The sequence below is a fragment of the Miscanthus floridulus genome, chromosome 6, assembly GCF_019320115.1.
Source record: "Miscanthus floridulus cultivar M001 chromosome 6, ASM1932011v1, whole genome shotgun sequence".
Taxonomy (NCBI): domain Eukaryota; kingdom Viridiplantae; phylum Streptophyta; class Magnoliopsida; order Poales; family Poaceae; genus Miscanthus; species Miscanthus floridulus.
Window position 1 is genome coordinate 125767495 of NC_089585.1, and position 22714 is coordinate 125790208.

The 22714-nt window shown below is 42.9% G+C and overlaps 1 protein-coding gene across 3 annotated transcripts; it reads left to right on the forward strand.

Moving 5' to 3' along the window:
- Nucleotides 1-1782: 1782 nt before the first annotated feature.
- LOC136459481 (nucleobase-ascorbate transporter 12-like) lies at nucleotides 1783-21988 on the forward strand. 3 transcript variants are annotated; one of them, XM_066459327.1, is made up of 11 exons: nucleotides 16189-16751; nucleotides 16853-16950; nucleotides 17046-17216; nucleotides 17353-17453; nucleotides 17954-18089; nucleotides 18192-18242; nucleotides 18352-18424; nucleotides 18509-18639; nucleotides 18982-19216; nucleotides 19339-19625; nucleotides 21553-21988. In XM_066459327.1, exons 1-11 carry the CDS (start codon nucleotides 16295-16297, stop codon nucleotides 21772-21774), a joined length of 1962 nt encoding a protein of 653 aa, XP_066315424.1. In that variant the 5' UTR covers nucleotides 16189-16294; the 3' UTR covers nucleotides 21775-21988. The 3 variants fall into 3 exon arrangements, with proteins under 3 accessions (XP_066315425.1, XP_066315424.1, XP_066315423.1); XM_066459328.1 differs by lacking the exon at nucleotides 16189-16751 and adding an exon at nucleotides 1783-2352 and having other exon boundaries at nucleotides 18352-18639; XM_066459326.1 differs by having other exon boundaries at nucleotides 18352-18639.
- Nucleotides 21989-22714: the final 726 nt, after the last annotated feature.

The following is a 22714-nucleotide window of genomic DNA, read 5'->3' on the forward strand; positions in this document are numbered from 1 at the left end:
GATTAATGAGAATATTTCTAAGAAGCTTGCTTTTAATGATAAGGTCCTAGAAAACATAAATACTAAAATGAATAGTTTTTCTTCTGCTATAAAAGACCAACTTAGCTATAATAAAAAGATAGAATCTTAATTAGCCTAGTTGGCTGCTGCTCTACCTGTTGCTACTAACCTTGAGAAGGTAAACACCATAACTACGAGAGGTGGAAAGTCTACTCATGATCCACCATATCCAACAAGGACAGGTAAGACACTAGTGGCAGTGTAGGGAGAGGAGAAAACAACAGATGAAGTTGAAGAATTTGGGCCACAAGAGCGAGAGTTACAACAAAATTTTCATGACACGACTCTCCTACCGTTTCCACACAAAAATCAGAAAGCCAAAATGGATGAGCAGTTTGGTAAGTTTGTAGAGGTAATTCAAAAGTTATATATCAATATTCCGTAGCTAGATGCCATACAGGTGCCTACCTACGTGAAGTATCTCAGGGACATCCTCAACAACAAAAGACCACTGCCTTCCACTAAGGTAATTAAGTTAACAAAGGAGTGTAGTGTGTCCATCCTAAACACTTCACCTGTCAAGAAGAAGGATCTAGGATGCCCCACTATCGATTGTTCGATCAGGAGCTAGAACTTAGAGAATACATTATGCGATCTTGGAGCAAGTGTCAGTGTCATACCCAAAAAGGTGTTCGATAAGCTCAACTATTCAACACTCATGCCAACATTAATGTGTTTGCAACTAGCCGACCAATCGGTCTGCTACCCTACGGGAATCGCCAAAAATATTTCGGTAAAAATACAAAACTTTTTTGTTCCTGTAGATTTTATTGTACTTGACATGCAGGAAGACATGAAGACACCCCTCATTCTTGGGAGACCCTTTCTAAGTACTATAAATGCTCATATTGATGTCGGAGCTGGAGAAATCAAACTCCATATCAATGGAAAGGAAGAGCGATTCGCCTTCAAGCCAAGATCGGACCAATGCTCTAATTTGGAGTGGCATGAAAAGAAAGAGCAACCGTTAAGGTCTCCATCTCTGAGACCGACAGATGCACCCGAAGAATAAACCTGAACAGAGAAGTCCGGTTCAGAGGACTCAAAATCCTGAACCCTAGCCGGGAGGTAACTCAGTAGTTATCTATATTTACTTTTTTCGTATTGCTTTAATCATTTTATCTTAGCATAATATTTTTCAATATTTGCATCATAAAATATAAATTCTCATCATGACATGATAAAAATCTAAGCCCCACGTAAATAATTTTTATGACATAAAAACCCATAAGAAATATTTACCGTGGAGGCGTAAAATACCACCATACATCTTGTTATATTTCATAGTATCATAAAATAATTTTTGCATTGCATTTTTACACATGTATATGGTAGAAATACAGGCACCGGGACCCATAGACACATGGGACCCACCGCCCATCACCTCCATCACTTCCATCACTTCCATCCTCCACTACATCCACTACCAACCATAACCACCGAAAGTCCACCGACGGTCATCCAATTTTGCTTAACCACGAAGCAAGGTTTTATCTGGTGGAGAGCCAACCCAAGTGGGCCCCATAGGGTGCTGGCTAGCCCCACCACTAGGGCGGACGGCCTGTTGCTGTGCCACCTATAAAACCTAGCCACAAACTCCTTGCTCTCGGCCATCACACACTATAATTCCAGCTTCTGAGATCGAAATTCTAGTTACAAATTTCGTAGTTGAAATTTCTTGGAGAGAGAGTAGTTTGGAGTAAGAAGAGTGAAAGGAAAGTTCTAGGGTGAAAGAAGTGGTGGGGCTTTTAGTAAAGAGAGGGGAAGTGCTTCTAAAATTTAAGAGAAGAATTATAAAATTTGAGTAGTGGTGCTACCCAATCTTAGAAAAGAAAGTAATTTGAATATCCATCAAGAATGATTGACCCTTGGATGACTAACTTCTAAACGGCTAACCACTGACATTTTTTAATCCTGTTCCATGAGTTGTGTTTTTTTTGTGCAGGAAGATGAGCAAGTTGATAGGCAAGATCAAGCGGGCGACCTTGTTCCGTTCAACAAGAAGTTCGTCATCCCGAGCGAGTGCCGACATGGATGTTGATCCTCCATCCCCTGCTGTTGGACAGTCATCCCGGGCTACCCCTACTGAGAAGAACGTCCTACTCCAAGACAAGCAGTTGAAGCTCCGAGGGGATCGAGAGAAGGAGATTTACAAGAAGTTGAAGGACCGGAACTTTGTCCTCACCCTGCCTTCGATCTAGCCCTACTTCAATCCATAGGGATGCATTCTGAATTCAAACTTATTTTCAAGACTATAGGATGGGAGGATGCATGAGAAATAGATGAGTCAAGGTACAAGCTTTTAACTATTGAATTCCAATGCACTTTACAAACCACCAACTTGGAAGTTTCATTTAGGATCTTTGGAAAAGAATTTTCTATCCCTTGGAAGAACTTTAGTGAACTTCTAGGATTCCATTCATAATGCATACTAGATGTAGATTCAGTTATACAAGATTTTGATAGGGTAAAGTTTTGGAGGGAGATATCAAAAGAAATTGTGTGCTACCGACCTCGCACCAATGACATTCACCACCCTACTTTATGGTTCATGCACAAATGGCTAGGATTTTCTCTTTTTCCTAGAAATGACTTCCGCACAGTTAGGAATGATGAACTTAAACTGCTCTATGCTATGGTTAAAAGAAAGAGGGTTTCACCTATAAAATTCATGATGACACAATGGGTAGAAATCCCTGGACTTAAGGGAGATGTTGGGTGCACTTCTTTGGTCACCCGCATAGCTAGAAATCTAGGCTTACTAGCAGACGCTTCCATTACATACATTGACAGTCCCCGATGAATTATTGACTATGGCTATTTTAATCATGCACACATGTTAAAAAAGGGAAAGAATGGGAAAATAGTCATGATGTATATGGATTACGTAAACGAGTTTCCGTTACCCAACCAGAACCTCAGTTTGTATGTAGTGGATTCTCTTCTTTTTGACCTGCAGAGAAAGGAGGAGGCACCTCTTAAAGGTCATAATGGCTAGAGGGGGTGAATAGCCTAATAAAAATTCTACAACAACACTTAGCAAACCGGTTAGACAATTATGAGGCGAAGCCAATATTGCGCTAGCCTACTAAAAATGCAAGCGACCTAACCACAATTCTAGTTTAGAGAGTATCTAACCACACAATAGCTATGACACTATACTAAGTTAGTGTGCTCTCAAAAGCTAACAAAAGAGCCACACCAACCAAGCTAACAAGCTCTCACAACTAACTACACTAAAGAGCTTGACAACTAGTTTACAGTAATGTAAAGAGAGTGAGCAAGATGGTTATACCACCGTGTCGAGGAAGGAACTAATCAATCATAAGAATGAAAAGCAATGAAGACCAATCACCTCGGAATCAAATGATGAGCACAATGATTTTTTACCAAGGTTCACTTGCTTACCGGCAAGCTACTCCTCGTTGTGGCAATTCACTCACTTGGAGGTTCACGCGCTAATTGGCATCACATGCCAAACCCACAATAGGGTGCCGCACAACCAACACAAGATGAGGATCACACAAGCCACGAGCAATCCACTAGAGTACCTTTTGACTCTCTGTCGGGAAAGGGTCAAGAACCCCTCACAATCACCACGATTGGAGCCAGAGACAATCACCACCCTCCGCTCAACGATCATCGCTGCTCCAAGCCATCTAGGTAGCGACAACCACCAAGAGTAATAAGTAAAGCACGAACACCAAGTGCCTCTAGATGCAAACGCTCAAGCAATGCACTTGGATGCACTCCCAATCTCACAAAGATGATGAATCAATGATGGAGATGAGTGACAGGGCTTTGGCTAAGCTCACAAGGTTGCTATATCAATGCAAATGTCTAAGAGAGTGAGCTTGAACTGGCCATGGGGCTTAAATAGAAGCCCCCACGAAATAGAGCCATTGTACGCCTTCACTGGGCACAACGCGGGGTGACCAGACGCTCTAGTCATACTGACCGGAGCTGCACCTCAGCGTTCAGTCACGCGATACACGCCATGTGTTCCCTCTCTTTGAATACTATACACCCGATCTCAATGGTCATGAGGTGACCGGACACAGCAGTTAGAAGTGACCGGACGCTAAACCTCCAGCGTCTGGTCATTTCCAGTAAGGGTCCAGAAACGATTTTCTTCGACCGGACACGTCCGATCGCCCTTGACCGGACACAGCTAGTGTCCAGTCAGTCACCCTGATCACTGTGCTACCATGTCAGCTGGACCGGCATAGCCTTCCAGCGTTCGGTCGCTGAGCGTCCTAGCGTCTGGTCAGTTGACCGACGCCAGCGACTTCGCTGCTACACCTGACCGGACGCACCGGTCCCTCTGAGACCAGCGTCTGGTCACTACGTGACCAGTGAGACTAACTCATTTTCACCTCAATCTTCTTCACCCTTGTTCAAATGTGCCAACCACCAAGTGTATCACCTTATGCACATGTGTTAGCATATTTTCACAAACATTTTCAAGGGTGTTAGTACTCCACTAGATCCCAAATGCATATGCAATGAGTTAGAGCATCTAGTGCACTTTGATAACCGTATTTCGATACGAGTTTCACCCCTCTTAATAGTATGGCTATCAAACCTAAATGTGATCATACTCTCTAAGTGTCTTGATCACCAAAACAAAATAGCTCCTACAATTTATACCTTTGCCTTGAGCTTTTTGTTTTTCTCTTTCTTCTTTCCAAGTCTAAGCACTTGATCATCACCATGGCATCATCATCATCATGTTATGATCTTCATTTGCTTCACTACTTGGAGTGTGCTACCTATCTCATGATCACTTGATAAACTAGGTTAGCACAGGGTTTCATCAATTCACCAAAACCAAACTAGAGCTTTCAACCTCACTGGAGTGCATCGGCGAGGATCACACGCAATCCGTAGCCTCAATATTGTGGAGATGATCCTATCCGAGAGGGCCCTACATACACTAGCTACACAAGATTCGAAGAGGTAGGACCTTCCTGGGTTCATCATCTAGTGCACACAGGTTGGGACCAGCCAGAGTCATCCCAACCTAGGTATGCTGGATGGGAGTAGCCTGCTTAGCATCATTCGGAGAGCTCATGGCAATAGGGCTCAAGTGGGTGATGGGAGGATGGAAACTTTGACTATTATCAACAGCCATCCTATGAGGATATCTCCAGCGGCTATCAGGGTGGACGCATGTCCTTCTCTGGTCATGGCTTCCATGATCAGCACATCGGCCACCAGCCGTCGCCCATGGGTTACCATGAGCAGCAGATGGAGCACGCACGTTTTGACAACAGGCTCACCACCATTGAAGAAGGTCAGCAAGAGATCCGGGACACTCTCCACCAGCACTCCCAATGACAAGAAGAGGCAGGACGGCATCTTTGCCGCCATCCAACAACACCAGGAGCAAGAGAACCAGAACTGGCAATATTTGTTCTAGGGTCTAAACATTGATTCGCCCTTCTAAGTACCACGTGAACAACCAGCTTGGGGAGGAGCCCCCATCATTTTTAGGTAAGTTTTTCTTTCTTGTGGTTTATTATTTTCTTTAGTTTGTTTAATTTCTGAATTTGCTATTTACTGCTAAAAAAGATGCATAACCAAGAAAACAAAATAAAAATTTGCCTTTATCTTATATATATATATTGGTTTGTATAATTTGCTTCATAAGTGTTTTAGTTTCTTGTCTTGTTTTTAAAAGTCATAAAAATAAATGGAACTTAAAGATGATCTCACACGATAAAACAATGAATAGATGCTCTGATATAATTCCTTTCAAGTACCTAGCTTTCAGTCTTGAATTTTCTCAAGTTTTTGATAGAATTGATTTGACATGAGAATTTGCTCTGAACTTGAAACTCGTGGGTAGCAATGCTTGATCTAAGTATAGGTAATTGACGGATATGATATGAGAAGGTCTGAGCTGCTATTTATCTAGTTCTGAGTGATACTAAAGTTCGGTAGATTTATCTTTGAAAACATAAAAATTCCACATGATGAGATCTTGTATAACAAAGTGTGAATTCCTACCAGAGCCAAACATGTTTATATTTAGGCTAGGAAAACTTCCACTTATATGATGCTTGTCTTGCATTGAGTTTAGTCAAGCTTTGTTGATGCCTTATGAGAGGTTTGTCATGCTCTTAAAATCAAGATCATGTACACACCATCCATATATGCACTACTCCTACACTGGGGGTAGACACAAAAACATGCATTCCATCTAGATCCACCCAAAAATGTTTTACTCCTACACCAGGAGAAAACACCAAAAATATTCTTCATAGGTTTCCATTGAATAAATGCTAACTTCTTGTTATTATCTCTCCAATAATCACAATGCAGAAGAAGCATGGGGCTATGCAAAAGTTATTCATAAAAAATAGAAGAGAGGAAAATGGAGAAGTGTCTGAATTATCAAAACAATGGGTACTCAGATGCCCACCTGAAAAAAGAGAGAGAAGATGAATAAGATAGCCCCTTTTTCATGCAAAGCTGTTTTCAAGTTTTAAAAGAAAGATATGTTTTAAAGGAGCATAGTAGAATTAGGCTAGATACCATATATATCCACCATATATTCCACACACATGCACATCTTGATTTGATTGTATGACTCAACTCTCTTTGGATCCATTGTTTGACTTTACAATATATGTATTGCAAGTATGCTCTTTCATGTTATCACCCTTCCTATGAGCTCCACATAAGCATTAGTTGTAGGAAGAAAGGCATAACATCAGTATTGCCTTGGTAAGGATCCATAAATACCACATATTTTGAGAGACTTGAGGGTGTCATACAATGGAATATCTGAGTTTTAGTTTAAAAACTTATAAAAACTCTAGAATAATGGTTGAACAAAGAACATGAGACATAGTGCTTGACTTGATTGTTTTGTCTTTCAATTGCTCAAGACACAAGTGAAGGCTACAAGCCCCATGGTTAAAGGTAATATGAGTAAGTTTGAAAGTCAGATCAGTTTGGTCTATTCTGGAAGAGAGTTCTTGTTTGAATGCATGTGTATTTGAGGAGTTGTTACGACCCTTAATTTCTGATCCATGCTAAGTTTAGCTTTGCTAAGGGACTAGCAAAGGGTAAGCTTGGGGAAATTGTTGATGGTAGTTACCGACCATTATAAACATCAATATAACCCAAGATAATACATGAAAATGATCACCAACATAGACTTAGGGGTTTAAACTGACAAATTCCATGAGTTTTGGCGAATCTATATTTTCAATAGGGTTTAATCAGAAAACCATCAAGGGGTATCTAAACGACAAATGAAAAATTAGACTCCCGACACGAAACCAACTCTAGAAGGTTGTAGAAGACTCGGGAGGACTCCACACCGAAGCAGAGACCAAGAGGCTATCAAGTAGGGCCGCCTGGCCCCACCTGTAGGCTGCCCACCCCCTAGGGGCCCACCTATCATCCTCGTCGCTATGTCGGTTTCCCACCGCCTCCTAGGATGCATCTAAGCTGTTGCTTAAGTCGGTTTGATCCAAGGGCTAACGTTGCACCCTCAGGGCTATATAATCTAGCCCCCCCTAGGAGACAATCAGAAGTCATCAGATCATAAGTCAGGGTTAGATAGAAAACTAGGGTTTCCAGAGATGAGATATTAGAGCTCTAGTACTTCAAGTTTATAGTATAGATTAGCTAGCAAGGTTCAAGAAAAGTGTGGGCTATTACTCAGGATTCTAGATCTACTGTCTGGAGACTGGTATATCCATTATATCTCTATATTTATGACTCTGTGCTACTTTAATATTATTATATTGCTATTTATTATGTTCCTAGTTTGCTCTAGTTGTATGCTTGATATAGTTATGATTAATGATGAGTTTATGCATATGTTCGTAAAGCGCTTAGCTCAATACGTACGTGAGTTAAGTGGTCGACACTATGTAAGCATGGTGCTTAGATATTGTTTGCCTGCAGATGCCCTCTGCACTCTAGGTCATGTGATAGATCGCTGATGTGACACTTCCATTGAGTCTTTTGTAGTCCACTCCCTGTTTGTAGAGCACGTAGAACATGATTGCGAAGGTAGACAAGCTCTGTTCTTGATCTTCCTTAGTAATGTTCCTTATACATAGATCCAGAGTTAGTTATACTATAGATGAGAGTGTATATATTAGGGTGTACAAAAGACTTAGTAGATAAGTAATGACTTAGGAATCTTTTGCTCTTAATGAATCTCCTGCTTAGCTATACTACATTTATGAGTCTCTAATTTGATCTCTGGAGTACCACTATTACCTTACACTTATCATTTATTTACCCTTTGAGTTACCCCTGCAATAGCATAAGAGTGATTATTATCATAAGTATATATATTTGTCAATATCTCTATGCCAACACCACTCCATAAGCTCCTCTCTGTGGTAAAAATATAAATAACGATACCTAGTATACTCCTGGGTGAAATGCTACAATGGTATATTATCTGTGCGCTTGTAGATACTTTAATATATATATTTTTCTCTGAAGTTTACAAGTGTTACTAATAATTACCAACCACACATTTCTTGCATTATGCCAGGGATGATAACCTAGTAACAAGTGATGCTAAGAAATGCCAATAGAAGCCTACTCTATGTGACCGCATCAAGGCCGGATGTCATGTTTAGTGTGTGCATGTATGCAAAATTTTAAGCCTCACCAAGAGAAAGTCATTTGAAGGCTACAAAGAGAATATTAAGGTACTCGAAGCATACATAAAATATTGGTTTTGGTACCCCAAAGGAGCAAGGTCTGAACTTGTTGGATATTCAGACTCTGACTATATGGGATGCAAGGTTGAAAGGAAGAGCACCTTGGGCACATGTTAATTGTTGGGAAAATCACTTGTTTCATGATCATCAAAGAAGCAAAATAGTGTTGCATTATTAACAGCCAAAGCTGAATATATATCCATCGGTAGTTGTTGTGCACAAATACTTTATATGAAGGTCACCTTGAATGACTTTGGAATCAAGTTCAAGAAAGTGACATTGCTATGTGACAATGAGAGTGCAATCAAGCTAACCAATAATCTGGTTCAACATGCAAGAACAAAGCACATTGATATCCACCACCATTTCATTAGAGATCATCAATAAAAAGGGGACATTTGCATTGAGAGTGTGGGCACCAAAGATCAACTTGCCGACATATTCTCTAAGCCATTGGATGAGAAAATTTTTGCAAACTAAGGAATGAGTTGAACATATTGGATTTCTCAAATATGTGTTGATGTACTCTCCCCCACTTATATGACATGCCTCTCCTTCGAGCAACCAAGGTAAAAGTTGATTAGCATGGATACATCATTTGCTAAGGACTTGTTTAGTGTATCTAGTCATTCCTCATGTCTTATAGGCTCATTCAAGAAAATCAAATGAATTTGATGCTTGTATGGTACCACTATTGCTTTTATGCTTGACTTGATCTAGTGGTAGCATATGACATGTTTGTGGGCTTGTGAACCTAGTGTTTGATCTAGAAAATGAGCTATAAGTGTTTTACTCAACATGGTACAATATAACCCTTGTTTGAGGTGTGAAGAAGCTTGTCCTTGGATCAAATCGAGTTAAATATCTTTGGCAAGTGTTCTAGATTGGACCAAATTTGGAAAAAATGATCAGCACCCCATTGATTGACATTGATAATCTTAGCCTATCTAAAATTGAACCTTTGTGGTCATTGATGATAAAGGAGAAGTAATGCACAAAGATAGTGAAAAGATAACAAAGGGGGAGAACTTTGACATAGGTGGAGATATATGAAAGTAAGGGGATCAATTAAAATTTGAGCACACAAGTAGGAGGAGCAAGCTCATAAACTTGATTGATGCATTTGGATGTGCATGCTCATATGCTTGCTTGCATTTGAAAAGTTTCATTTCAATATCCATGCTTGTGTGGTGTATGCTAGTTGTAGGTTTGAATGATGAAATGAAAAACTAGCATGCTTAGGTTGAGTAACTAGACTTGTGTTTATATTGTGAAAACTAGACCCTTGCTTCTAATGTTGATCTCACGGGGTATTCTAGTTTATTTGTGTATGTCTAGTTACTAATGGTTCTAAGGATGGTATATTGGTGCACTCCGATAGGTATCACGCTTGGTCCATCTCTTATACCTTAGCATCATTTGGTAGACATTGACTCATATATTTCCTATCTAAGCATATGTGCAAGCTTCAATCCAAACTCTTAGCACACATGTAGGGGGAGCAATTGCTACTAATTAGGGTTCATGAAACTTGTCTATATCCTTTTACACATGGTAAATATGTTTGGGCAAGCAACATGGATTCAAATGAATTTCAATTCATATCTTTGTGAAAGGGTTGTCATCAATTACCAAAAAAGAGAAGATTGAAGGCTCTAGTTTCATTTTGGTGAATTGATGAAACCCTAAGTGCTAACCTAGTTTATCAAAGTGATCATGAGATAGGTAGCACTATGCCAAGTGATGGAGCAATGGTGAAGATCATGATGATGGTGTGACCATGGTGATGATCAAGTGCTTGGACTTAGAAAAGAAGAAAGAGAAAAACAAAAAGCTCAAGGCAAAGGTGATTTTTGATAGGAGCTTTTTGGTTTGGTGATCGAGACACTTAGCAAGTGTGATCACATTTAGAATTGATAGCCGTACTATTAAGAGGGGTGAAACTCGTATCGAAATATGGTTATCAAAGTGCCACTAGATGCTCTAACTCATTGCATATGCATTTACATCTAGTGGAGTGCTAACACCATTAAAAATGTTTGTGAAAACATGCTAACACATGTGCATAAGGTGAAACACTTGGTGGTTAGCATATTTGAGCAAGGGTGGAGAAGTTTGTGAATTGGACGAGGCTTCCCGAGGTGACTGGACGCTGCCTAGGTGGTGATCGAACTCTGAGGCCTGCGTCCGATCAGTAATGCGCGGTGTTGGATGCTCTCTGGCTATGACCGGACGCTAAACAGTGATTGTGACCTGACACGACTGAGGTGCATCCGGTCAGGCACTAACGTACGCTGATGCAAGCAACAGAGCGAGGCAGAATTGATCTGACTCATCAGCGTGTCCGGTTATGAGCGATCTGACGTGTCCGGTAATGATTTTTTGCCTCTAGATGCTTACTAGAACCGACCTGACGTTGGGTCACTGCGGGCACCTACGTGTTCGGTCAATGGTTGGTTGGCGCAGGTGAACGCTGAGCTAACTTGGCACCAGCGCGTCTGGTCTTCGGGACGGTGCGTCCAGTCGCAATTTAACCACGCGGACGTTTGAGTTGACCATTGGGATCTCGCAGTGGACATTGAATGTGGGGGACACGTGGATGCCTAGCAGTGACCAGACGCTGGGGCTGTGCGTCCGATCAGCGCGAACAACGCATCCGGTCGCCCTGAGTAGTGTGCAGTGAGGAGCCCAACGACTCTATTCGTGGAGGCTCTCTATTTAAGCCCCGTGGCCGGTTCAAGCTCACTCTCTTAGCTATTTGCATTGATATAGCAACCTTGTGAGCTTAGCCAAAGCCCTCCCACTCATCTTCATCATTGATTCATCATCTTTGTGAGATTAGGAGTAAATCCAAGTGCATTGCTTGAGTGATTACATCTAGAGGCACTTAGTGTTTGTGTTTCGCTGCGGGATTCACTTGTTACTCTTGGTGGTTGCCGCCACCTAGATGGCTTGGTGCAGCGAGGATCGTCGAGCGGAAATTGGTGATTGTCTTCGGCTCCGATCGTGGTGATTGTGATGTGTTCTTGACCTTTTCCCGGCGGAGAGCTAAAAGGTACTCTAGTGGATTGCTCGTGGCTTATGTGATCCTCATCTTGTGTTGGTTGTGCGGCACCCGATTGCGGGTTGGCGTGTGATGCCATTTAGCACGTGAACGTCCAAGTGAGTGAATCGCCACAACGAGGACTAGCTTGTCGGCAAGCAAGTGAACCTCGGTAAAAAATCTTGTGTCACCTTGTCCGATGATTTCATTGGTTATTTTGTGATTCATTGATTGGCTCCATCTTGTGATTGGCTCATCACCACCCTCTCTTATGCATTTACATTTCTAGTGTTGCTTCGCTCTTTAGTGTAATTAGTTTTGAGAGCAAGCTTGTGTCGGGTCTAGTGGTTAGTGTGGCTTTTTAGTTAGTCTTTGAGAGCACACTAACTTAGTGTAGTGACATAGCCCTTGTGTGCTTAGAGATCATAGTCACTAGAATTATGGTAGGTGGCTTGCATTTTTAGTAGGCTAGCGCAACATTCACTTCGCCATTTATTTGTCTAACATCTTTGATAAGTGTTGTTGTAGAAATTTTCAATAGGCTATTTATCCCCCTCTAACCATTAGGACCTTTCAGGTGTTTAGAGGCTGGCCCTGCCCCAACAAGAGTTCTCTTTTTGTGATGTCTCTTTCTGTAATAGATCATGTAATAAGGTGACAGATGCTGTAGCTGTCCATGGAGCTTATGTGTTGGAGTCTGGCTTAGATGAGCCAAGTGCCTTTGTATATAATGAATCTTCTATCTGGCGATTTGCCTAAGGGCCTGTTTGGAATGCGGCATTTTTTCTCTATTCCTGCGTTTTTCCTGTGAAATTGAACTGATTCCTGTGAAATTCCTGTATGATTCCTGTGAAATTCCTGCGTTCCAAACAGGCCCTAAGAATGAAGTCTAATGTAGGATGTATTACCAGATTAAAAAAAAAAGTAGTACAACGCTCGACTGAGTTTGGACTTAAAAAAAACCTCTGCCACTGATCATGGCATCGGCCTGATGCCTAGAACAGTGGAATCCAATCCTACCGTGACCCGTGGGGCCACTGAGCCTAGCCCAACAACTCAATTCTCTCTTTTAAGCCTTAGCCCAAGGCCTCGAACAATGCATGAAGAAAGCATGTCATATGCTACGTTGTAGCTTTGCATGTAAATACGAGAGATCTTTTCTCGCAAGACTATTCTGTTCGCTTTGCTGAAAGACAAATTGAAATATTGTTCCGGCTGATTTGTTGTGAGAGAAAAATATTGTTCCAACTGAAAAACAAGCTGAAAAAGACGGATTATAAAAGAAGCGAACAGTGCCTTAAATTTTTTTTGGCCTCAACAGTGCCTTGAATTATGCGAACTTAATCAGCATATTAGCATGCTAACATAATATGTACCGTAACACTCAATTAGCAATTATGCTTACCTTTATAAATTTATAGATTGTTCAATGCGTATTACTAATAATATCTGGGACATGTACAAAACACTAGGTTCAACACCTTGTTCATTGTTATGAATATATGAGCATCTCTAAAGAGACTGAGTCATTAGATCTTAGCATCAACAAAATCATAGCAGCTGCCTTAGCACTTTTATGTGATGGCCATGACCAGAAGGGAGGGAGGGGCTGAGGGGGCCTGGTCGCCGGGCACCGCCAACATGCTGATGCCCCCACAATGCTCCCTCATCAATTAGCTAGTTAATAATTCAATTAACAAGGTAAGCCAATTAGTGTTTTAATCGCATCTATATTATTTAGGATTTCCTTTTTCATATCTTTTGTTTATACTAGATAAATACCTGTGCGTTGCACTGGAAACATGCTTTTTTGTTGACACTTACATCCACAGATTTAATAATAATCATATCAGACGCGGACGCGTGATCTGGTTTTCGATGACTTGTAAGGAATTTCGATTCACTTTGGCCTCCTTTTTCTTTTGAGGAATTGGCCGCCTAATTCTTTAGTAGACACAAAGAGATAATTAATTAGAACTGTTTCCATTATATTAGGAAGCATTCATATACTACTCGATATCACGTGTAGATTTCGTGCATAGAGTGAACGTTATTATTTACCTTCATTGATCAGGTTTGTTAATTCCTTTAATGGTGTTGAACAACCATGTCCCTGATTTTTAGGCCCCCTTTGGTGCAGCTCCGGGCGGCTCCGGCTCCCTCTGCTGTGACACTATTTATGCCTGTGCAGACACTGTTCATCAGAGCCGGTTTTCTCTCTCTTCGTTTCCTCTCTCACAGAGCCGTTCTGAGGGGGAGAAGCTCGTTTTTTGGCTCCTTCGGCTCCGGCTACAGTGTCACTACAGTCTAGAAGCCGGAGCACGCGGGAGCCCGGCCAAACGGGGCCTTAATAGGCTTCAGTTCATACCTCTGTGCAGCCACAAGCATCGCTGCCGTCGATCTCAGGCAACGAGTCGGTATAGATGAAGTGGAGCATGGCCTTTAAAACGGTCGGCTCAATGTCATGGATCCTCACGCGGCTCGTTGCTGCCACATCGTCCTTGTGTGGCCCACCGGCCACCGAAGAGCTCCGCCTGGATCACCGACGACCGTGTGAAGCGAGCACGCTCCTGTGCGCGGCAAACGCCTACCCGCCCAACTCGAGCGTCACGTCCGCCCCAACCCCGCCGTCGAGGAGGTCGCCGAGGTGCCGGCGTAGGCGAGCTTGATGCACCAGGCCTACCCTCCGACGGTGAACGTGGTTGACTAGACGCGCCAGCCGGTGGCGTCAAGTTCCTTGGTTTGGGAGTAGTATGTAGTCCGCGACATTGAGCACGTGTCAACCGGTCACCGTCTCGGCCGACAGGGTCGACGTGCTGCCGTACACCTGTTCGTATAAGCCGGCTAATGCTGTTTTGTTATGAGAGACAAACACTACATTATAACTAATAAGTATGACTGATACGATCAAGTGATGGGGTGGTAGACGTTGGCGATGGGCACGGGAGGCTGAGCGCTCGGCGTTCCGGCGTGCCTGATGGGTTGCTGCTGACCGGCCATGTGGTGCGCGCAAGTTGTAGAGCAGCGTTGCAACACGTCACACGAGCGTAGACGGCTAGACGGGCAGGCAATTTATGTACGTAATTGATTGAACAACTTGGGCATGTTCGCTTGAACTTATCAACCGGCTTGTCAGCTAGAATCTACAGTATTTTTCTCTCACAATAAAACAGCTTCAGCCGACTTATCAGCCGGCTTTAATACCAGCCAACCAGGCCAACGAGTGTGCGAGCCGGCTTTAATACCAGCCAACCAGCCAACCAGAACAACTTGGGCCTGTTGGCTTCAATAGCCCCCTATGTTCAAATCCTTGGCTCCGCCCTTGGCCATAACACTAACACAATGACACTTGCAATAAAAAAACCACACAATGACACTTGAAATATGGTAAAGTCGACCTACATGTACAAAAAAAACATGCTCATATTTGAAAATAAAATTCAAAACCAGTAAAATATGTGCTAAACTACTAAAGTTAATTCGTATCGTTGATGATACGGAACAAATAAGGACAATAATCCATATAAATATTCTAATGCTATAATTAGGACATCTGTCTGGCGTGTGCATCCAGACGCGTCCCATTTCTAGACCTACTTAGCGGATCGGGCCCAACAGCAATCAGCCTACTTCGCTCTGTCCCCAAAGGTTTTGCTTTACAAATAACGACAAAAGACTGTTCATCACTGGAATATTATCGAGAACTCAGGCTGTGTTTAGGTGTAGGAATTTGGATTTTGGGGCTACTGTAGCACATTCGTTTTTATTTGGCAAATAGTGTTCAAACATGGACTAATTAGGCTCAAAACGTTCGTCTCGCAATTTCCCACCAAACTGTGCAATTAGTTTTTCTTTTCGTCTATATTTAATGCTCCATGCACGGGCCACAAACATTAGATGTGACAGGTACTGTAGCAACTTTTTGGAAGTTAGGGTGGAACTAAACAAGGGCTCAAGTTCATTAGGGACTTGTTGTCAAAAAAAAAAAAAAGTTTGAGGGGGTATTTTTTATCATCATTACCACGTAAAGTGCGTGGAGGTGATGCCGAACCCACCCTCGAACCTTATCGTGCATTCGTGCGTCGTGCCAGTGCCTAGTGGCGAAGCAACAAGAGCAGCCAAGTGCCAAACAGCGACCGAGTACGACCTCGCAGTCACGCACGCACCACTCGTCGCTTGACCCGCGCCTGACCCGGAAAACCACACCGGTCACACCTGACCTGACCCTATCCGATTTCAAACGCACGCCGCACAAACCCCGCAACGTCCTCTGACGCCGCGGGCCCCGCTCGCCCCTGCGTCCGCAGAATCTCCGCATCAGCCTCCGCACGCACGGATTTGTACGCGTACAGGAGGAGTCCAGCTCACTGCCTCCGCCCGCCCCTCCACACCCACACTTCCCCTAAAACCCTCGCCACCGCCACTCCCCGCTCCCCAGCACCATTCCCCAAGCGCCGCCGCTCGCCGGCGGCGGTGCCCCGCCCCCGCGATGTCGTCGACCTCCGGCGCTCTGCCGCAGCCTCGCCGCGGGCGTCTCGGGCCCTGGCCCCCGGCGCCGCCCCCGCAGCCACAGGCGCAGCCCCTCTCCTGGGCTAAGCGCACGGGCTTCCAGTCCCGCGTCTCTGGCGAGTCACTGCCTTCGGCTTCCGCCCCCAGCTCTGGTCAGGTCCCCCTCCCTCGACCCGCTGAGCGCCCTTCCGATCTAGAGTCGGGCCCGCCGGCCCGGCCCAGCTCCACCCTCCCTGCCCCTCCTGCCGCCGCGGGAAATGGCGAGCGGCAGCATCCCCCGGCGCCGCCTCCTCAGGCGAGGACGAGGAGGAGGGACTCCGAAGGCGGAAGGCCGAACGGGCAGGCGGCCGCGCCTCCGCTTCCGCGGCTACAGGAGGAGGAGGCGCCGGAGCGGCCGGCTTATGTGAAGTACGAGCTCCGTGACACTCCTGGAATGCGTGAGTGCCCGACGGAGGAAGAGAAATGTGCACGGGTGATGTGTGGTATGGGGTAATGATGTGCGGTGCATTAATTTGATCGGTTTTAAGCTACGTTGCAGTTCCTCTGGTGGCATATGGATTCCAGCATTACATTTCCATGGTTGGTTCAATCATCCTGATCCCTCTCGTGATGGTTCCTGCTATGGGCGGCTCGGCTGTGAGTCTGGAATCGAATTTGTTGTATCTTGTGCACTATCACTGATTTATTTGGTTTGTTACTGAAGAGGTTATATTTGGTCCTGTTTGGGTCAGGATGACATGGCGGCAGTGGTGTCCACAGTGTTGCTCGTCACCGGGATGACTACATTGCTGCACATGTTTGTTGGAACGAGACTGCCACTTGTGCAGGGTCCATCCTTTGTATACCTGGCTCCTGCGCTCGCGATCATCAACTCCCCAGAATTCTTTGGGCTCAATGATAATGTATGCACAAATTTCATGTGCCTTATGTTGTTGCATGCCTAGAACATGGCAAATGTTGCAGTCATGCAAGGCTTGCTTGTTTTCTGTTCTCTATTAGCAGTCCTGACTGAGCTTAACAACTTGCATTTCATTGCAGAATTTTAAACACATAATGAAGCACCTGCAGGGAGCTATAATAATTGGAGGTGCATTCCAAGTGGTCTTGGGATATACAGGCCTCATGTCACTATTTCTTAGGTTTACCTCCTTTTCTTTTGATAAAATATAAACCCGTTTTCTTGTCCCTCTAGGTGTGCAAATGATTATTTAATGCAAAAGCACGATTGGCCTTATTAGTGAATGAATAAAAATAATAGTTTTGGTGGCATACACTCTTAGGAAATATAAGATTTGATCTGAAGTTTTGTTCTGATTTCTGAATGCCAAATATTTGAAGTATATAACAACTTTTGCATGGGCTTGGAACCATCTATCACATGGCCATACAGTATGAACAATGCAGAGACATATTGTTTAATGTTGATGACTTAAATGGGTTGGCCACTTTGTGTTGGTTTCTAAGTGTAAACTGTTTATTTCCCAGCCATAAACATCCTTATGTTTCTGTAACTGATGAATACAATTACTCATGCACCTCGTCTTTTTGTTGTACAATTCACCATATTATAGTGACAAGTAGTAATACTCAGGTGATATATACCTTATTTGTGTGTTTTGTCTTCATCTGCTTATTTCAGGTTGATAAATCCAGTTGTTGTCTCACCAACAGTTGCAGCTGTTGGGCTTTCATTTTTCAGTTATGGTTTCACAAAAATAGGGACATGTATAGAGATGGGAATTTTGCAGTTGTTGATGGTGGTTATTTTTGCACTTGTGAGTATGCAGGAAATCACTTTTTAGACACAATGTGATATAATGCGAATAGCATTTTTTTTTGTCCTTTTTCTGATCATTTATCTATTTAACTTGTGGCAGTACCTCCGGAAAATAAAGTTATTTGGGTACAGAGTGTTTCTTATTTATGCGGTAAGATTTTTGCTTATGAAGTTATGATGTTGATTGAATGTGTGGATCTGTGCTGCATGTTGGTTGGTATGGGAGGCTAATTTCTGGACTACTGATGCTGCCTCTTTAGGTTCCTCTTGGATTAGGAATCACATGGGCTGTTGCTTTTGTTCTCACAGCAACTGGAGTTTATAGCTACAAAGGTTGTGATGCAAATATTCCTGCCTCAAACAATATATCAGCCTTTTGTCGGAAGCATGTATTGAGGATGAAATCTTGCCGTGTAGACACTTCGCATGCCTTAAGATCTTCACCCTGGTTCAGATTTCCCTATCCATTGCAATGGGGAACTCCAGTTTTTAGCTGGAAAATGGGCCTTGTGATGTGTGTTGTATCAGTTATTGCTTCTGTTGATTCAGTAAGTTGATGATTCCTCTGAAGTTTGGTTCTAACTACAATCCTTTCCATGGTGTCTTTACCTTTCATAATAAATCTGCAATGCATTATTTGGATTAGATCTGCCCCAGTAGCACATTACCTACATCTGTAAACTCCTCGATAATGATCAACTTGACATAGGCTTTCTTCTTGAGCACTTATTTTGCTCTGCTAATGGTTCCTGGAAATTAGCTAGCTTAGTAAAGTCAGTGTCTTCTTTTTATTATTATATTAAAAATCCAGAAGCAACCGTCTGACTCCAGTATACTTATGATTCAAGTTTGTCTCTCCTAACAATATGTTTGTGCCTTTTCTACTTAAGGTCGGTTCCTACCATGCATCATCTTTGTTTGTGGCTACCCGGCCGCCAACGACTGGAGTTGTTAGCAGAGGTATTGGTGTTGAGGGTGTATCTACAGCCTTGGCTGGTCTTTGGGGTACAGGAGTTGGTTCTGCAACAATAACAGAGAATGTACACACAATTGCTGTGACTAAAATGGGTAGCCGAAGAGCAGTTGGATTTGGTGCTATTTTACTTGTACTGCTTTCTATTATTGGTAAGAAACTTATTTTATATTTTCATTTCGGTGAAAAGTTTCTCATGCTGTGAGCAAAGATAATCAAAGCATAATAGACATACTTCTTGCTTATTATCACTGTTATTATGACCCCTTTGTAGGAAAAGTCGGTGCCTTCATTGCTTCTATTCCTGATGTTATTGTTGCTGCTCTCCTTTGCTTCATGTGGGCTATGCTCTGTGCTCTTGGCTTGTCCAATCTTCGTTACAGTGCTACCGGAAGCTCCAGGAACAGTATTATAGTTGGGCTGGCTTTATTCTTGTCCCTATCAGTTCCTTCATACTTCCAGCAGTACGGTGTACATCCTAGCGCAAATTCATCAGTGCCAACTTACTTTCAAGCATACATTGTTGCATCTCATGGACCTGTTCACACTGGATCTGGCGGGGTATGTACTCAAACTTCCAATCTTTTTTTTCATCAGAATCCTTTATCCCATTCTGCTTTTTATTTGTGCATAATATAGTTTAAAAGGTGGGTATTATTGCCTAAAATCCAGGCAAATAAAAAACTGTAACCTAGGAGCCTCTGATTTGTTTGCCTGCCACAGGCTTCCACCCTATTGTTTCCCGTGCAGTAACTGCACGTGCAGTTGTGCCACTGCCATGTGGGCCCTGTCACCACCCCCAGCGTCTCTCTCTTCCCCATCCCCTTTCTGGTGCTAACTGCTAATTTCCCCTGCCTTTGTGGCCGGCTTGCCTTCAACTGCACAACTCGTCACTGGCTTACTAGGAAGGCCAACCGCCTAAGCTTGTTCCTGTGCTGAAATTGTCGACCAGCACCCAGCTGGCATCGATAAGAATGAATATCATTTTTTTAGCGGAAAATACAGCAGGGGAGGCCCCCACTGTAAACATTTTATTAAACAAAAAGAACACTAACAACTCTATACAAGAAGAAACAAAAAGGGAAGCATGCCCGAGGAGGGCAGCAGAGCTAAACTAGAGCAGCTGTACAAGAAAGGAAGACAGTCTGTAGTCTAACTTCTTCATAGAAGGAGCTTTTCCAAGAATCAAAGGACGGCCGGCCTCTGTCAAATATAAAGTTGTTTCTCTGCTTCCAAATCTGCCAAGTGGCGTTGATGAAGGTATCTATAAAAAAAGGGGTTGTTATGTTGGACCTTGGCTTGCTGCATCATCTGGAAGAAATCCATTGTGAAGTCCCAATTTATACCAAGGTGTTGCCAGCAGGCTTGGCTAAAAGGGTAGCTAAAGAACAAATGGAATGCAGTTTCTTCAATGTTGTTGCTGCAGACAACACAATTGTAGTTGTTTCCCTGAAGCTTGTGCTTTTTCCTTCTCAGAATGTTCCTTGTGTTCAGTCTATCCATCAAGAGGAGCCACGAAAAGACTCTAAGTTTGTTACAGCATTTGGAGTTCCAAATCCAGAGAAAAGGGGATGGGGGCTGTATATTCTTGTAAGGAAAGTTGTAGCACTTTGATGAGGAGTAGTTCATGCTTCCCCAAATGTATTCCCAGGAGTCCTTTGAATTCTGATCGACCTGCAGATCTTGAATTAAGTCTTGGAGACTTTGGAATTCTTGGAAGGCCTGCTCTGATAAGGGCAAGTGAAATTGGGTCTCCAGAGTGTTGAATGAAGTATCATAGATAATACATAGATTGTTGGAGGGGTCTGACTACATAATGTTCAGCTATAAACAACCCAATTGAACGCTATAAATAGTAGTGTAGCTCGTAAAGAGAATTGAATTTTGGGGGCTTTATTGCTGCACAATTGGAATAGTTTTAGGATTTTCTATTGTTCAAATTAAAAACTGGACGATGAAAAGAAAAGATAGCATATGAAGACACAATTGAAGGAATTATACACTTGGCAGTTCAAGCTATGCGCTTCAACTGAAAATAGTCAAGTATGACAGTTGTAGTAGGTAAGAAATCTGATGCTTGATGTAGTAGAGTACATATGTGGTTGTTTAAGCTTGAAGGATGGTGAATTTTATTACTGTCCATTTTCATGGATCTTCATGCTCCTTTGCTCAAGTGGTTTCAACGACATTCTTCAGTTTACTTTGCCTTTTCCTTTTAGTTTCAACTCCTGACAATGTTGTGCTAAAAAAATATAACATCATCTTGATTTTTATGATTATTCCTTGAGATCTGAATGCCTAAATTATTGACTTGTACTTTCAATCCAACCTAATAGAGGGCCTAGGACACTATTATACCTTACTTTTTTTGTAAGAAAAGAGTTACAATCCTACATAGAGCATGTAACGTCCTGTCATCATGTAATTTTGACAGCCTTGGTTATATCCAAGCATTTCACTGCAATTTCGTTATCTGCTTGCGTTTCAGGTGAACTACGTCCTCAACACGATACTTTCACTCAACATGGTCATTGCATTTCTGGTTGCTCTGATACTTGACAACACAGTCCCTGGTGGTCGTCAAGAGCGGGGGTTGTATGTATGGTCAGAAGCAGAGGCGGCGAAGAGAGAATCGGCTTTCATCAAAGACTATGAACTTCCTTTCAAGATCGGACGCCCGTTCAGGTGGCTGAAGTGTGTTGGCCTATAACACAATTTTTGGGTAGTTTGTAGCTATGGAGAAGTATGAACATCTCAAGCTTTCATGAATCATGACTGACCGTTTCTTTGACAAACTGGTGTATATCCTATATTACTCCTTAGGTTAGTTAGCATGTCCTGATCCTGATGTATCTAATTTTCCGATACTTTGAGACTGCTGTATATCATCGCTGACGGTTTTGCTATTTAGCTGGTTTTAGGGATATCAATTTGTTGTACAGACCCCTTTTTTTTCTTTTTTTTTTATCTGACCTACACCTGAACTTCTGGTTTTGTGTTAACTTAGGTACACTGGAATTTATCCAGTTGGTTTGTAGTCTACTGAGATTTCATATTGCCGTGCTGAATTTGCATCTCTAATAAGTGGATGTTTAAGGTCGGCTTCGTAAATTATCATTGTCACCTTTGAGTCTGTGACGTGTCAAGGGATGCAAGTTCCACGTGTTTTGGATTAGTTTTGGATCATCGATTCAAGATTTGCAAAAATAAACTAAATGGCAATACCATATGATTTTTTTGACAAAATACCATATAATTAATTTAAGGGGTGTAATGAACTAAGCTAGTTGGTTAAAAAAAACATTAGGGCTTGCCATGGCTTCATCTTGCTCCGTATAAAAAAACTGAGGGGGGTAGGTATTTTTGCTGTTTCATTTACCTGGGCCTCTTCATCGATATCAACGTATAGGTTGGATTAGCCTTAGCCAGCAGCACCCAGCAGCTTGTGCTGTGGGCCTGTGGCTTCAGGCCTGTGGGTCACGTACTCGCATCGCATGTCAATGATGGCGCCGCTGCCACCGAGCTTGAAGTGTATGTACTCCAGGACGTCCCGCTTTATCTGAGAGGTCAAAGCGTTGGCCTGGCCGTGGCCGACTGGCCGGAACCCACCAGAAGCAACAGGCTGTACCGAATTGGTGGACTACGCCGAT